The 12,364-nt window shown below is 42.0% G+C and overlaps 1 protein-coding gene across 1 annotated transcript in view; it reads left to right on the top strand.

Annotated features, from left to right (window-relative positions):
* The window catches only part of LHFPL6 (LHFPL tetraspan subfamily member 6), a 144,897-nt gene extending 139,501 nt beyond the window's left edge, over nucleotides 1-5,396 (top strand). The window contains exon 4 of the mRNA XM_037378304.1: nucleotides 4,283-5,396. Coding sequence (XP_037234201.1) covers nucleotides 4,283-4,401 — 119 coding nt within the window. The 3' untranslated portion in view covers nucleotides 4,402-5,396. The remainder of the gene's footprint in view (nucleotides 1-4,282) is intronic.
* Nucleotides 5,397-12,364: the final 6,968 nt, after the last annotated feature.

Here is a 12,364-nt window from a genome sequence, read left to right as displayed (position 1 = left end):
TTCTATGGAACTTTCCTCTGCTGAATCTTCTTTTGATAGTCTCCTCACTCAACTTGTGTTTGCCCTTCATCCTCGGCGACCGCAATTTCTTTCACTCCTTTTACAAAAGAGAGGAGTGTAGTATTTCCATCTTTCCTTCTTGTATTTGATTGGAAAATGGCCGTACATCCCTATAGCTGCAAAGTCTGTTATTCTATGATTTCCGTGTTCATCCTGACACTCTCTTGCTGCCAATCCCAGTAAAACAAATGTGAAAACAGAGTTCTTAATGGCTGGCTACAAATTTACCTGAGCCAACTTGGATGGTCTCGCTTCACTGAGCAACCAAGAAAGCCGATTATTTATACTTTACTTTACAAAAAAAAAAAAAAAAAAAAAAAAGGATCCAGAACCAACAAAATGCTGAACCCACAGCTTCTCCCTCCATACTGACCTGTCAGATAAAGACTGATTTGTTAAAAGCAACACCACTTTTGTATAGAAAAGGAAGCTGCTGTGATACATATCATATCTATCAGCTAGAAGAGTGTCAGCTGCTGGAGAATTTACTTTGGCATGAAACCAGATCCGGCCCATCTTATGAGCAAGAATATGTACACGTTCTTGCACACATCTCCACACCCTCAATGGACTGGCACATTTCTACCTGTATATATGTATTCCTATGCATCCTTAAGGAAAACAGCAGCTTTTGTGTCTGTGTGTGTGTGTGAAAATTGATGTTTCAATAATTGTTTAAATTCTATCAATTAATTAGGTGGTCTTGCTCTTTTAGAGTTTTGACGTTAAAAAATGGGAAACTGCAATGCAGCATTTCTAATCTTTAATATGATGGGCTCCATGAAGGCAAACTGCTCCACTCAATGGTTGAATTTAAGCCCCAGTTCTGCAAAGCTCTTAACCATTTGCTTACCTCTGAATATATGACTAGTCCCACTGATGTCAGTGCAATAGCATTTCAACATGAAGAAGGGTCCTTCTATGGTATCCATTGTTATAATATAAAAAATTAAAGCTAGAAAGCAAAATCTATCTTCTCTAAGGCATAACATTTCTACAGGTGTATTTCTTTTCATTTGATGTTACATTTAATTATTCATCAACCCTGCTTTTTGTAAAGCTTCCTGTTCCATTTAAAATAAATAAATAAAATTTAAAATTTTAAAGTGAAGCAGAAGTCATTTTACAATTTAAACTGGAACTACATTACTTCATTATTGACAGCCAACAATCTTTCTTTAGGATGCAGTGGATTAAAATAGGTCATAGATGTAGTAAAATGAGAACACTAGAGCAGAAACCTCAACTCCAAAGCATTTTTTCTCCTTGTGCAATACAGGATTATAAATAGGGTAGCATTGTTTCATTTTGACACATGGCTATGCAGTGTAGGCAATCATCCATTGCAGAAGGTACCTTTGAGATGGATTACCTCTGCTCTTATAGCTATACTTAGATATGGACCTAGGACTTACCTGTGCTTATAATGGATAGTATAGGTAAGTCCTATACTCTCAGACACCTTCCCCACTGCAGGCTCTTCTTCAGCACAATAGCTTGAAACGCTGTTCTGCTCAGCATCATCTGAGTACAGATCAAGCTATTTTATCTGAGGCCTCCCATTGCTCCTGACACAGGCTGGAAATAATGGCCGGGTTTATTGCTGTGTTATTATTGCTCTAAGGTCAGGCTCCCAGCTCTTTCATCCGTTCTTCTGCACTCCCCCTTTCTTTCATTTGTTCATCTTGACCCAACTCACACTTGTGAACTGCATTGCATTTTTTAGATGAAGAGGCAGCCTGCCATGCCTCAGAGCATTAAGTAGGGCAGTGGTCCTTAGGGTAAATGGAGCATGGCATGGAGAAATAAATGTTATTCTCTTCAGTCGAGACTGAATATGGATGTTGTATCTGTTGAGCACATCTCTGACACTGATTTAATAGTTCTTTCTTCTTAATATGCATCACGTATACTCTTCCCCTCTCCCACTGCCAAAGGACAAAATTTGAAATCACACCATGCAAAAGTTCAAATTTACTTCATTCTATCCCACTTAGGTCACAGCTTTGGGCAGTGCTCCCAGGTGAATCTTTAAACTCTTTTTAAAGTAACATTTTGACATTTATTTTCTCTACCTGGAAGCATCACAATGAGAAAGATTTACTTTTTCAAGCTGCAACTACAATTGTCTAGTAGTTTTAGGAATATTTAGCAATTTAAAAAGACCTATCAGATGAAGTCCATCTTATCATAAGAAATACTTTAGCACACACCACCCTGGTATAAATATGATCATTTCCAGAACAATCCAATAGATTTAGACATCTGGTGAATGCTTAATCTGATTTTTAAATTCCCAGCAGAAACTATAAGTAGTGTGTATACGCAGACAAAGCAATAGGAGGTCCAGAGACAGGTCTCTGCAGGGACTGCTGTGCAATTGGGCAAGGATTGGCATCAATGATGTTGCCAGGCACTTGGCAGGTCTCCATGGTTTCTGATGGTGTTCTCTTTAGGAAGTCAGACTCTTTGTGTGGTCTTCTGTAAGGAAGCCAAGAATGGTGTTGATCTACAGAGCATAACCAAATTACAAAACCAAGTGAATCTCTCTTTCTGCTCCAGCACATTAAGGAGAGAAGCTAATGAGCTCAAGCCAAGGGAACAGCTCCTCAAGTTCTCTGGTCACATAAAAAATTTTGCGGGTTATGAAGGAAAAAAGAAAAAAGTACTATGCTTCCTGCTGTGGTGTCAGCCTGTGATCTTCAGAGTAGCCAGGAGCAGGAGTGTTGCCTCCCACTAATGTCTCCTCACAAAGCTGGCCTCACAATATCCTGTGGACAATTGATGCATGTGCTGTTTGCCTTGAGGCATGCTAATGTTTTGGACACATTGAGATGTACAGACATCTTTTGTGTCTTGTGCTTAAACCAGGATTAGCTGAGTTGATAATTGCCTGAACCCAAAGCCTGGCCTTCAAGGATGCCATTGGGACAGAGTATGGACATGCCACCTGTTTCAGCTCTGTCTTTACCTTCTGTTCTCTGGAGGGAAGAATGGTTTCTCCTGCTTTTTCCAGAGAGTGGGAAGGAAGTGTTGTATTGCTGCTTGTGCCTTACCGAGAGCACTCACTGCTCAAAGCAGGGTGGTATCACCCAAGATGGCAACACAGGGAGAACCTCAATTGTAATGAGCTCCAAGCACTCAAGATCAAAATGAACAAGATGATGCAGCCCAAGTGAAAATTACTCTTCAGAAAGGCTGCAATCCTGAGGAGTAACAGCAGCCATCTCCTTTTGGAGATCTCTGTGAGGAGGCTTCCTCCTTGCTGCAGCTGCTGTATTCCTGACCTCCTCTACCGTAGGCACAGTGGTGCCTGGAAGGGGAGCAACCACTTCATGGTCCACCATGGCATTCCCCAGCACCATTTGCTAGTGATGAGTTTGGCTGTATAAAGATACTGAGGCCATTAAATGTATTCAAGTCCATATTGTGGCACTGTTAAACACATTGGACAAAAGATCAGTGAAGTTTTCAGCAATGAGCTGTGACCTTGGGTGGGGAGAGGGAAATTTCTGTATTTCTGGACTCCATCCCCACAGCAGCCCCCAGGCAAGAGGTCCCCAGACACCATGCTGCTTTGTGGATGGTCAGGATCAATGCCTGTAGAAGGGCAATGTGAACAGGTTCCCCACAGTCACATCCTGGGTTAGTGTCGCCCAGAAGCTTGCTGGGTTTTGAGCCCTGTCCCTGTGAACTTGGAGCTGGACCCACTCCGCTCTTTCTGTAGGGAGTGAGTTACCTGCAAATTCTCAAAATGTCAGTCAAAAATAATCAAAAGATCCTCAAATGCTGCCTGGGGGAGGAGAAGAAAGAGGAGGGTGGGAAAAAATCCTCTTCCAGCTGTAGGTGCTGTGGGGAGCGGTGCGGCAGGCAGTCCCTGGCCAGGTGGATTGAGGGACGCCCGTCCCACCTTGGCGTGCTCAGGGAGCTGGCAGCCTCAGCTTCGGCCCTCACGTGGCGTCCCCTCTGCGTGGAAAACAGCAACTGGCCAAGCAAATGAGCTCAGAGGGCTGTCTGCTGCAATCCAGCACTTTAGAGGGGAGCCATTTAAAAGCCTGGCTCTTCTAATTGCTTGAATTACACCCCGTGTTCCCTGTCTGAGGTGGATGTGCAAGTGGGCAGAAACCTCGCAAGGTGCTTTTTCCTGGATGGGCAGAAAGGATGGTGGCAGTGCTTCCTCCCCCAGCTAACACTGTGCCTTGTCGCTCTATTTCCCTTGCAGGGACCTGCCACATCGGCTGGGCCTACTACTGCACAGGCGGGGGCGCGGCGGCCGCCATGCTGGTGTGCACCTGGCTGGCCTGCTTCTCGGGCAAGAAGCAGAAGCAGTACCCCTACTGAGCCGGGCCCGGGACACGGGCGCTGCCACACACCACGGGCTCCCCGACGTCTTCTGGATAAGGACGATGAACGACAAATTTTTAAGTGCTTTCTCTCTGGAGTGGGCGTGAGGTGGGATGGCTGGTGGACCGAAGGTGGGCAGGGAGGTGAACAGCAGTGCAAAGCCACCCAAAGGGACAGGTTTTCTCACCTGAGCCTGCTCCACAAAACTTTAAGCAAGGAAAACTACTCTTTGGCAAATGGTGAAATTCTGCGTGTGCCAGTTAATGGAGAGGTTGGTGAGGGGCCGGCGGTGCCCAGAGGCTGGGGCAGCGCGCGGCAGCCCCTCAGCGCGGCGCTCCCGAAAGCACACACGCATGCACAGATGTTGACCATGGCACAAAATGAGTAAAGAGGAAACTTTTTTTGGTGCGATTCTTTCTGCTTTTCCTTTTTTTTTTTTTCCCTTTGGTTTTTGGTTTTGGTTTTTTTTTTTACTTCTCTCTGGTGGTTTAAAATTCAGTGTTGCAACACTTTTTAATCTATACATTAAACTTAATAAAAGGACCAATAAGCCACTTTATCAGTATTTTGTATATTCTCTACACATTTTTCTTCCTCAGACATTTAGCCACTGCTTATTCAGCCCTATATAACTTTTATTAAGCCTCTGTGTTTTCAGCATTATTACGAAGATGCAACATAATTACATGGCATATGTAGCCTTTCCCTATAGTACTTTTATGAAGTGCAGTAAATGGACGTTTTTCTGTCCATTGGAAATTCCACTCACGGTACCGTAGAGCTCTGTTGGTTATGTACAACTAACAGGAAACTTCTTCCAGACATAGATTTCTGTTTCTGTTATGTTTAGCTCATTGATGTCGTATTGTGCTGTACCATGTTTATTATTTCAATATTCATTTTTGTAAAAAAAATATATATAATATGTGCTATTTTATGTTTGTATTTGAAAAATCTCTGTAAATAAATTTTTCCTTAATCAATACTTGCAATGCATGGTCATGTCAATAGATGAGAAAGTTCCTTCCCAGATCCCCATTGGAAAAATCCTCAGAAATAATCATGACTTTTATAACCATGCTGTATCCTCTTTCCCTGTAAAATACATACATTTAGGGTTCAGTTACATTGCTGGAGGCTAAACATCTATTGCCACTGGAGGCATTCTTGCATATCCCACATTTTTACCTGATGCAGTCGGGTGTCCCTGCAGGACTTCAGTGAGACCTTCCCCATTTTGCCCTGGCCGCTGCAGGATCAGCATTTCACACAGTACTGCAAATCCCTGTTTAGGCAACTGAAACAAGCCCTTACTTTCTTTTCTTAATATCATTGACACTGACCAAATACCTACCAGGCAGTATTCCCTGTGCAAAACACTGGCAGTGTACATACAAAACTCAAAACCAATCTTATTTTCTTTAAGAAAAACAATGTGAACTTAAATCATGGGAACTTGTAAGGGGTTTTCAATCATGCCCTTAACATATGTTACTCCCTTTAAAATTTGTTTCTCTGCTCTTGTTTTCCCAATATGATATTTCTGTGGTGTATTTCTACATTACTGTCTATGTTCTAGTTGCGGTTCATGCTGGTTAGTAACACTTGCAGCTGTTGCAACTCTGAGATCATGCAGTTGCTTTGTACATTATGCTGGGCAGCTTTTTGGAGGTAGGTGGAAATAGCAATGTCAGCTTAGAGTGATCAATCCTGATATTACTGAACTGAATTCTATCGAGTTTCATTATAGCTTAAGCACTATTTATTTGCTTTATGGTGCTGTACAGTGAAAACAAAATTGTACCTTACCGCTCCTAAATTAGCCCATAAAAGCCCTATCACATGTGACTGCTGCTTCTGCCTGAGAAGCACGCCAACCATGCTGCGGGGGCTTGCCTCCCGGCATGCTCTCCCAGTGGCACCAGCAGCAGCAGGACATGAAGCTCCTCCCTCCTGCTTGTCCCTTCTCGTGAGTGCTCAGGACCATACCCAGACCTGCTGTGGGAGGTCAGTGGTGTTCCATATACATACTGTTCACAGTAAGTACAGATATGCCTGTTAGGGTTGTGTATTGTTGCTTTATTAAAACCCAAGGAGATATAAACACAACTTTGGCTGTGGTTCTCCTGGCTCCAGAAAGACCTTTGGCAGGTATCTCACTAGAGAAATGCTGGTTTTGTACAGTGTGCTACTGTAGAAGCATGCCTTTCCTTCCACTGAAACTGCGGTTTGCTATATAAAGTTTCAGTGATGACTTGGCTATAAAAATATAAGTGTTATTATTCTAAATTTGACCCTCTGCTGTTTATATTCTGGACCATGCATCACGGAGAACATTTTGACTTCTTTTAGATCTTCCTCTGCTCAGGTTCAGGCTTGATTTATCGTGATCTGGAACTATGCAATTACTTCATGAAGAAAATTAGGTTTTTGTTACAATGCAATACAATAGACTGACTTTCTCTGATTTTCTATACAATCTCCTTTTTTTAATTTGGGCTTGAATAAAATGCCAATTTTAATAAGGCAATGATATATGCTGCACCTGCTTTGTAGCTGTTTATCATATAGCCTTCAGCTGCTGTGATATGAATAAACTGATCACAGCTTAATTAGGTTTGTCCATATTTGTGCATTTTGGTTCTGATATCCATTTTTCACTAGAATATAAATACCATTTATTATCATGGTTATCAAGCTTCACAGCTACAAACTAATAACTTCGAACTGGACAAAAGATTGCTTTCAATTTCAGAGTATGAAGTGTCAATGAAATATTTACAATATTTACCATGTTTAATTTTCCATTTATTTATTCTTGAAGATGAGGAGCTTGGCCTTGCCTTTGTCAAAACAAAAGACATAAGCTTGCACAGGCTCCTGTGTCACTGAATTCTGTCCTTGCCATTGCTGGCAATCTTTATCCCATAATCCTGTTCATAGATTTATCAAGCTGTATTTTAAAACTATTGAAGCATTTTCCCCCCAACAACTATATTGGGAAATATATTCCCAAATCTCACTTGTTGGGTGATTAGACACTTCCTAAGTTCCAGACAGCCCTGCATTCTGGAGCTCACTGTCAACACAGATATCAGAGGTCACAGTCCACTTCCAACCAATACTCTGGGAGCAGCAAGTTTCATCTGTCACTCCTAAGTAATACAGGAGCTGTATAGAAATAAATTGTTTTGTGTCAGAAGTTACCTTAGGAGCACAGCATAATTCACATGGGAAGTGACCTCTGGAGCACTGTAGTTCAGCCTCCTGCCCAAGGCAGTGTCAGTCATGAGGCCACAACAGGTTGCTCAGGGTTTTTTTCTCCTCTGTTCTTGGAAACCTCCAAAGGTGGAGATACACAATGTCTCTGGCCAGCCAGTCCCACTGTCTGACTGTCCTCATGGGGAACCAGTTTTCCTTATAATTGATCTCTTCTTTCAACTTATGACCACTGTTGCTCACCCTCCCACTAAGAAGCACTGAGAACAGCTCATCTCCACCTTCAGTCGCCTCCCCATAGGTACTGGGTGGCTGCTATTGGGTTATCATTCCCCCTCCCCAAGCCATCTTTTCACCAGACTGAATAACCCAGACTCTTGGCCTCCCTGCACAGGACAAGCACTCCAGTCCTCAGGTCCCCAGGTCCACTCCACAGAGCTGTTCCCCAGCTAGGCAGCCCCTGGCCTACATTGCTGCAGGGGTTTCTTCCTTCACAGGTGCAGGACTTGGCATTTGTCCTTGTACTTCATACGGTTCCTGTTGTCCCATTCCTCCAGCCTGTCTCAGTCCTTCTGAATGGCAGCCCTACCCCTCAGTATATTGACTGGTCCCCTCAACTTGTGTCAACTGCAGACTTGATGAGAGCACACTCCTCCAGCTCTTCCAGGTCACTGATAAAGCTGTTGAACAGGACAGGTTCCAGGATAGACCTGTGATACACCACTCACTACAGGCATCCAGGTAGGGTCTGACCAGGAGCCATGACCCTCTGATCCTTGTGATCCAACCAGGCTTTTACTCATCTGATTGCCTACCCATCCAGACAACAACATCCCATCCCGAGCACAAAAAAAAATATCTCTGGGAGCCTGTGTCAAAAGCCTTGCTAAAATCCCTGGAAATGACAATCACTGCTCTTCCCTCAATCACAAATCCTGTCCTTTCACCATGGAAGGCCACTGGGTAGGTCAGGCACTGTTTGTTCTTGATAAATGCATGCTGACTGCTCCCAGTCATTGAAATGACGTCGTATGGGGCTACCAGTGGAAATAAGGTGTTGGGATCCTGTTGCCTTTGTGTGCTTAACTTTAGCTTTGCATGGCCAGTCATCAACAGATCTAGAAATATGAAGGGTAGGAAAAACTCGAGCTCTGGAAGTTGTAAATTTACTTCACATGTAAGTTTGAGTGAGGCAAGTGGAGGTGGCAGAATTTGATGCAATGCTTTATTTACCTAAGTTTGGTCATTGGGAATGACTTCAGGAGAACACATGTTGAGTAGGAAATTCTCCCACCCAAATCCCAAAGATCTTGGGACTTTCTTTGCCTGTGCAGCATAGCATGCAGTGCCAAGACTCTTGTCCTGAGCACTAATACAGTATTTCCTGAGACGGAAAATGCAAATTCTGTCATTCAAGCATTAAGCCAGGGAGAAGCTTTTCTGTATAAGTATGAAGCATGTGAAGACCCTGTCTGGAGGGCTTTACACTTTTTCTGTAATAAAAAGCCATTACTTTCAGGACTTACATATTAACAAATGACTCAGATTTTCACTATATGCTGTAGATTTTGCTCCCTCCCCAAAATACAAATATATGTCTATGAAAAAAGAAAACAAACTTCAAAAATGTTTTCAAATGAGAGTTAGATAGCTCCCGAGGTTAACCCCTTTGTTTCCTTCTTCTTGATAGAAAATACAGAAATCAGTTGCAACTGCAATTTATCTGTCGTTCTAAGGTTTGAAATAAGTCTATGAAAAAAACTGAATGACAAGACAGATAATCTGTACATCAACATAAGCATTAATTCTACTCTACATGCTTCACCTTTCAGAGAGACAATGGTGAAATTAGATACATCTTTTTTTAGAAGTGACATTTAGTGTAATTCCTTAAGCAGACAGGATTTTAAATATATGCTTTCGAGTATTAACTGTTTTAATTATTATTATTATTTAAATAATGATGGATCAAAGAAAACGAGGAAAATTTTGAAGTAGCATCAAGTTCCATTCTCTTAGTGGCAGGAGAGATGGTTATTAGATTAAATATAAATGGGTGGCCTTTTTTCACGTTCCTCACCAAGAAACAAAGCATTCATTGAAATGTATATGGATATTTTAGCTGAGTAAAGATAGACTCTGACTCCTTTCATGGACAATTTTATGACCTTTTAGTCTTCTAGAAGTATCTGCTAAGAATGTCTGTATGTTAGGGATAGTCCATGTTATGCTGAGCGTATTAAATTAAGCCATCACAAGGAAAATGATAATCTGAAAGGAACATATGGCACAACTTCATTATACTTACCTACATCACCTGGGCCCAGTGCATTGCTGCCTGCTTTACTGGCTGCCTAAAGGCAGATGAACTACATGTTACTCTGCTTTAAGCATCCTCCATCACATATGGGTAACTTGTGGCCCTCAAATATCTCCTCAGATGGCCCTGTGGACTATACTGAGCATCACTGGAAATATGATCATCTCCAAACATGTCTCAACCATGATTATCACACCAGTATTTATAAAGCAGTTTATCTGTTTTAGATCATTTATAGATATCTCTGTTTATTATAGATCTGTTAGGTCCTGTCTGTGGCAAGACTTAGCAGCCCAAGGAGTGAGTCCATAACCACTGAGGTAACTTACTGGACACTTTTCTCATAGGACACACATGGATGCCACTGCCTGAGTTCCCAAGAGAACACATTAAAACCAAAGAGTGCTGCCATCCTGCTTGTCCCCCTCAGATGCAGTCCCACCTGGGACAGAGGAAAATGCTTGTATACAGCTCCTGTGGCAACCTTGGTGTGTGAGACCCCTGCACTATGCCTTAACTCCAGGACTGGAGAGCAAAGGCAACAGCAGCGGCCAAGATGCTCCATGTGCTTTTGAATACTGCATGCAGCCCTGCTCTGCATACATGGAAGTCTTCATCTTCTTTTCATTCTCCAGGAGCTATAGGTAACTTTGACTCTTCACACCAGCCAGCAGAATGAATATTTAAGCACACTTAATAAACAAAGATTGCTGGACTTTGTAGGCAGAGTCACGCTGCAAAGCACTTTTGCTCCAGCTTGTCTCCAAAGGACTGAGTGTTTCATCAAATAATGGATGGCAGCTTCCTACACAAGACTACTGAGTGGGTGGTTTTCTACAAATTCCTCTGCCCCTTAGCCCAATAATTTTGTCTTGTTCCCTAAACCTCTGCCAGATGTGATGGCTTTTCAGAAACTTGGGCTATTGAAAGCTGGTAGCTGCTAAAGGGAAAGAAAGCAGTTTGTGTGAATACTTTGTTTTCTATTAAGGATTCCAGTCATTTCAATGGACTTGGACCAAACTCCATCACCGTGATCCAAAAGCTATAGGAGCCAATGGCAAATAGTCCACTGGCTTAACTCAGGCACAGATCCAATGGGCAAAATGCTGCAACTATTCTGTATCTGGCTTTCTATTATGTTCTAGTAAACTGTCCATCTTTTCTTCCTTTGGAAAAAATACACGCACATGCATACACACACATTTTATAAACAAAAAAATCCCTATAACTTTATTGGTTTTGTACTTACATAAATGTTCCTTGTCAACTGAGAATTTACTAAAACAAGATCCTACAAATGCAAAATCTATGTGGAATGTAATATTGGCAGTTAGTATTTGTTTAGGACTTACACCTTCAAAGGTCACAAACTTTTTAAAAAATAAAATTTTGTATTGATTTTGCAGACAAACAAACTGGTGGATTTGGATAATAAAGCACCTTTTTTATGAAGCAAGCCAGCTGTGCCTCCTTATCTTGCCTGTTCCAGAGGAAGAAAATGAAAAGTGGATTAATTAACATAATGAACATTTCAAAGGATATAAAGTAAAATCTGTTATATGATGTAAGGCTGCAGTTCTTAGCTGATATTACCAGACTGGGTGGGTCTGAAGGGACTCTTTCTGCTGCCAAATGGAAACGACAAAGAACAGAAAGTATAAACATAGCCATATACTAGGGGGTTTACTGAGGACCTGACTACAGGGTGGTGGTAGATGCTCCACACCTATAACTCACTGTGGCCCGCTACCTCTGCTAGATTATATATTAGGAAGAAATTCTTCACTGTGAGGGTGGTGAGGCACTGGCATGGGTTGCCCAGAGAAATTGTGGATTTCTGGATGGGGCTTTGAGCAACCTGGTCTAGTGGTAGGTGACCCTGCCCACGGCAGGGGGATTGTAACTAGGTGATCTTTAAGATCCTTTCCAACCCAAACCATTTTAGGAGTCTATGAACTCTCCATATGAAGCATTTGGGTTAATCCCCTCCATATTATACCTCTGAAAGTATCAGTAAGAATTTTGTTTGTACAGCACTGAGGACAAATATTTCCCAGTCCATTAGTAGGGCCCCTGCATCCTATCCTAAAGTAACTTCACTTCACAGCAAGAGTAAAGGTTAGTAAAGGACTTTCTTTTACTGAATGGTAGCATCTTTTGGTAGGGAAATAGAGTAAATGTCAGTTAAAACACATTCTAGAATTAGGACAATACATTTGAAATGATTAAATACTTCTTGCCTGGAGCTTAGTGGCCATATTAAGAATTGCAGTGTGAGATAGTTGTTTTGAAGTAGCTGTCAACGCAGTATGTTTTCTACATTTCTAGGATTAATATCTAATTATTGTGCACACAGGGAGTAAAAAGACTGAGTGCATTACTATATCTACCTCTCTCTCTGCCTAAAGTTAGAACTCCTTT

The sequence above is a fragment of the Falco rusticolus genome, chromosome 2, assembly GCF_015220075.1.
Source record: "Falco rusticolus isolate bFalRus1 chromosome 2, bFalRus1.pri, whole genome shotgun sequence".
Classification (NCBI taxonomy): Eukaryota; Metazoa; Chordata; class Aves; order Falconiformes; family Falconidae; genus Falco; species Falco rusticolus.
The sequence above is the reverse complement of the archived record's forward strand: the minus strand, read 5'-3'. Positions and strand labels throughout refer to the sequence as shown.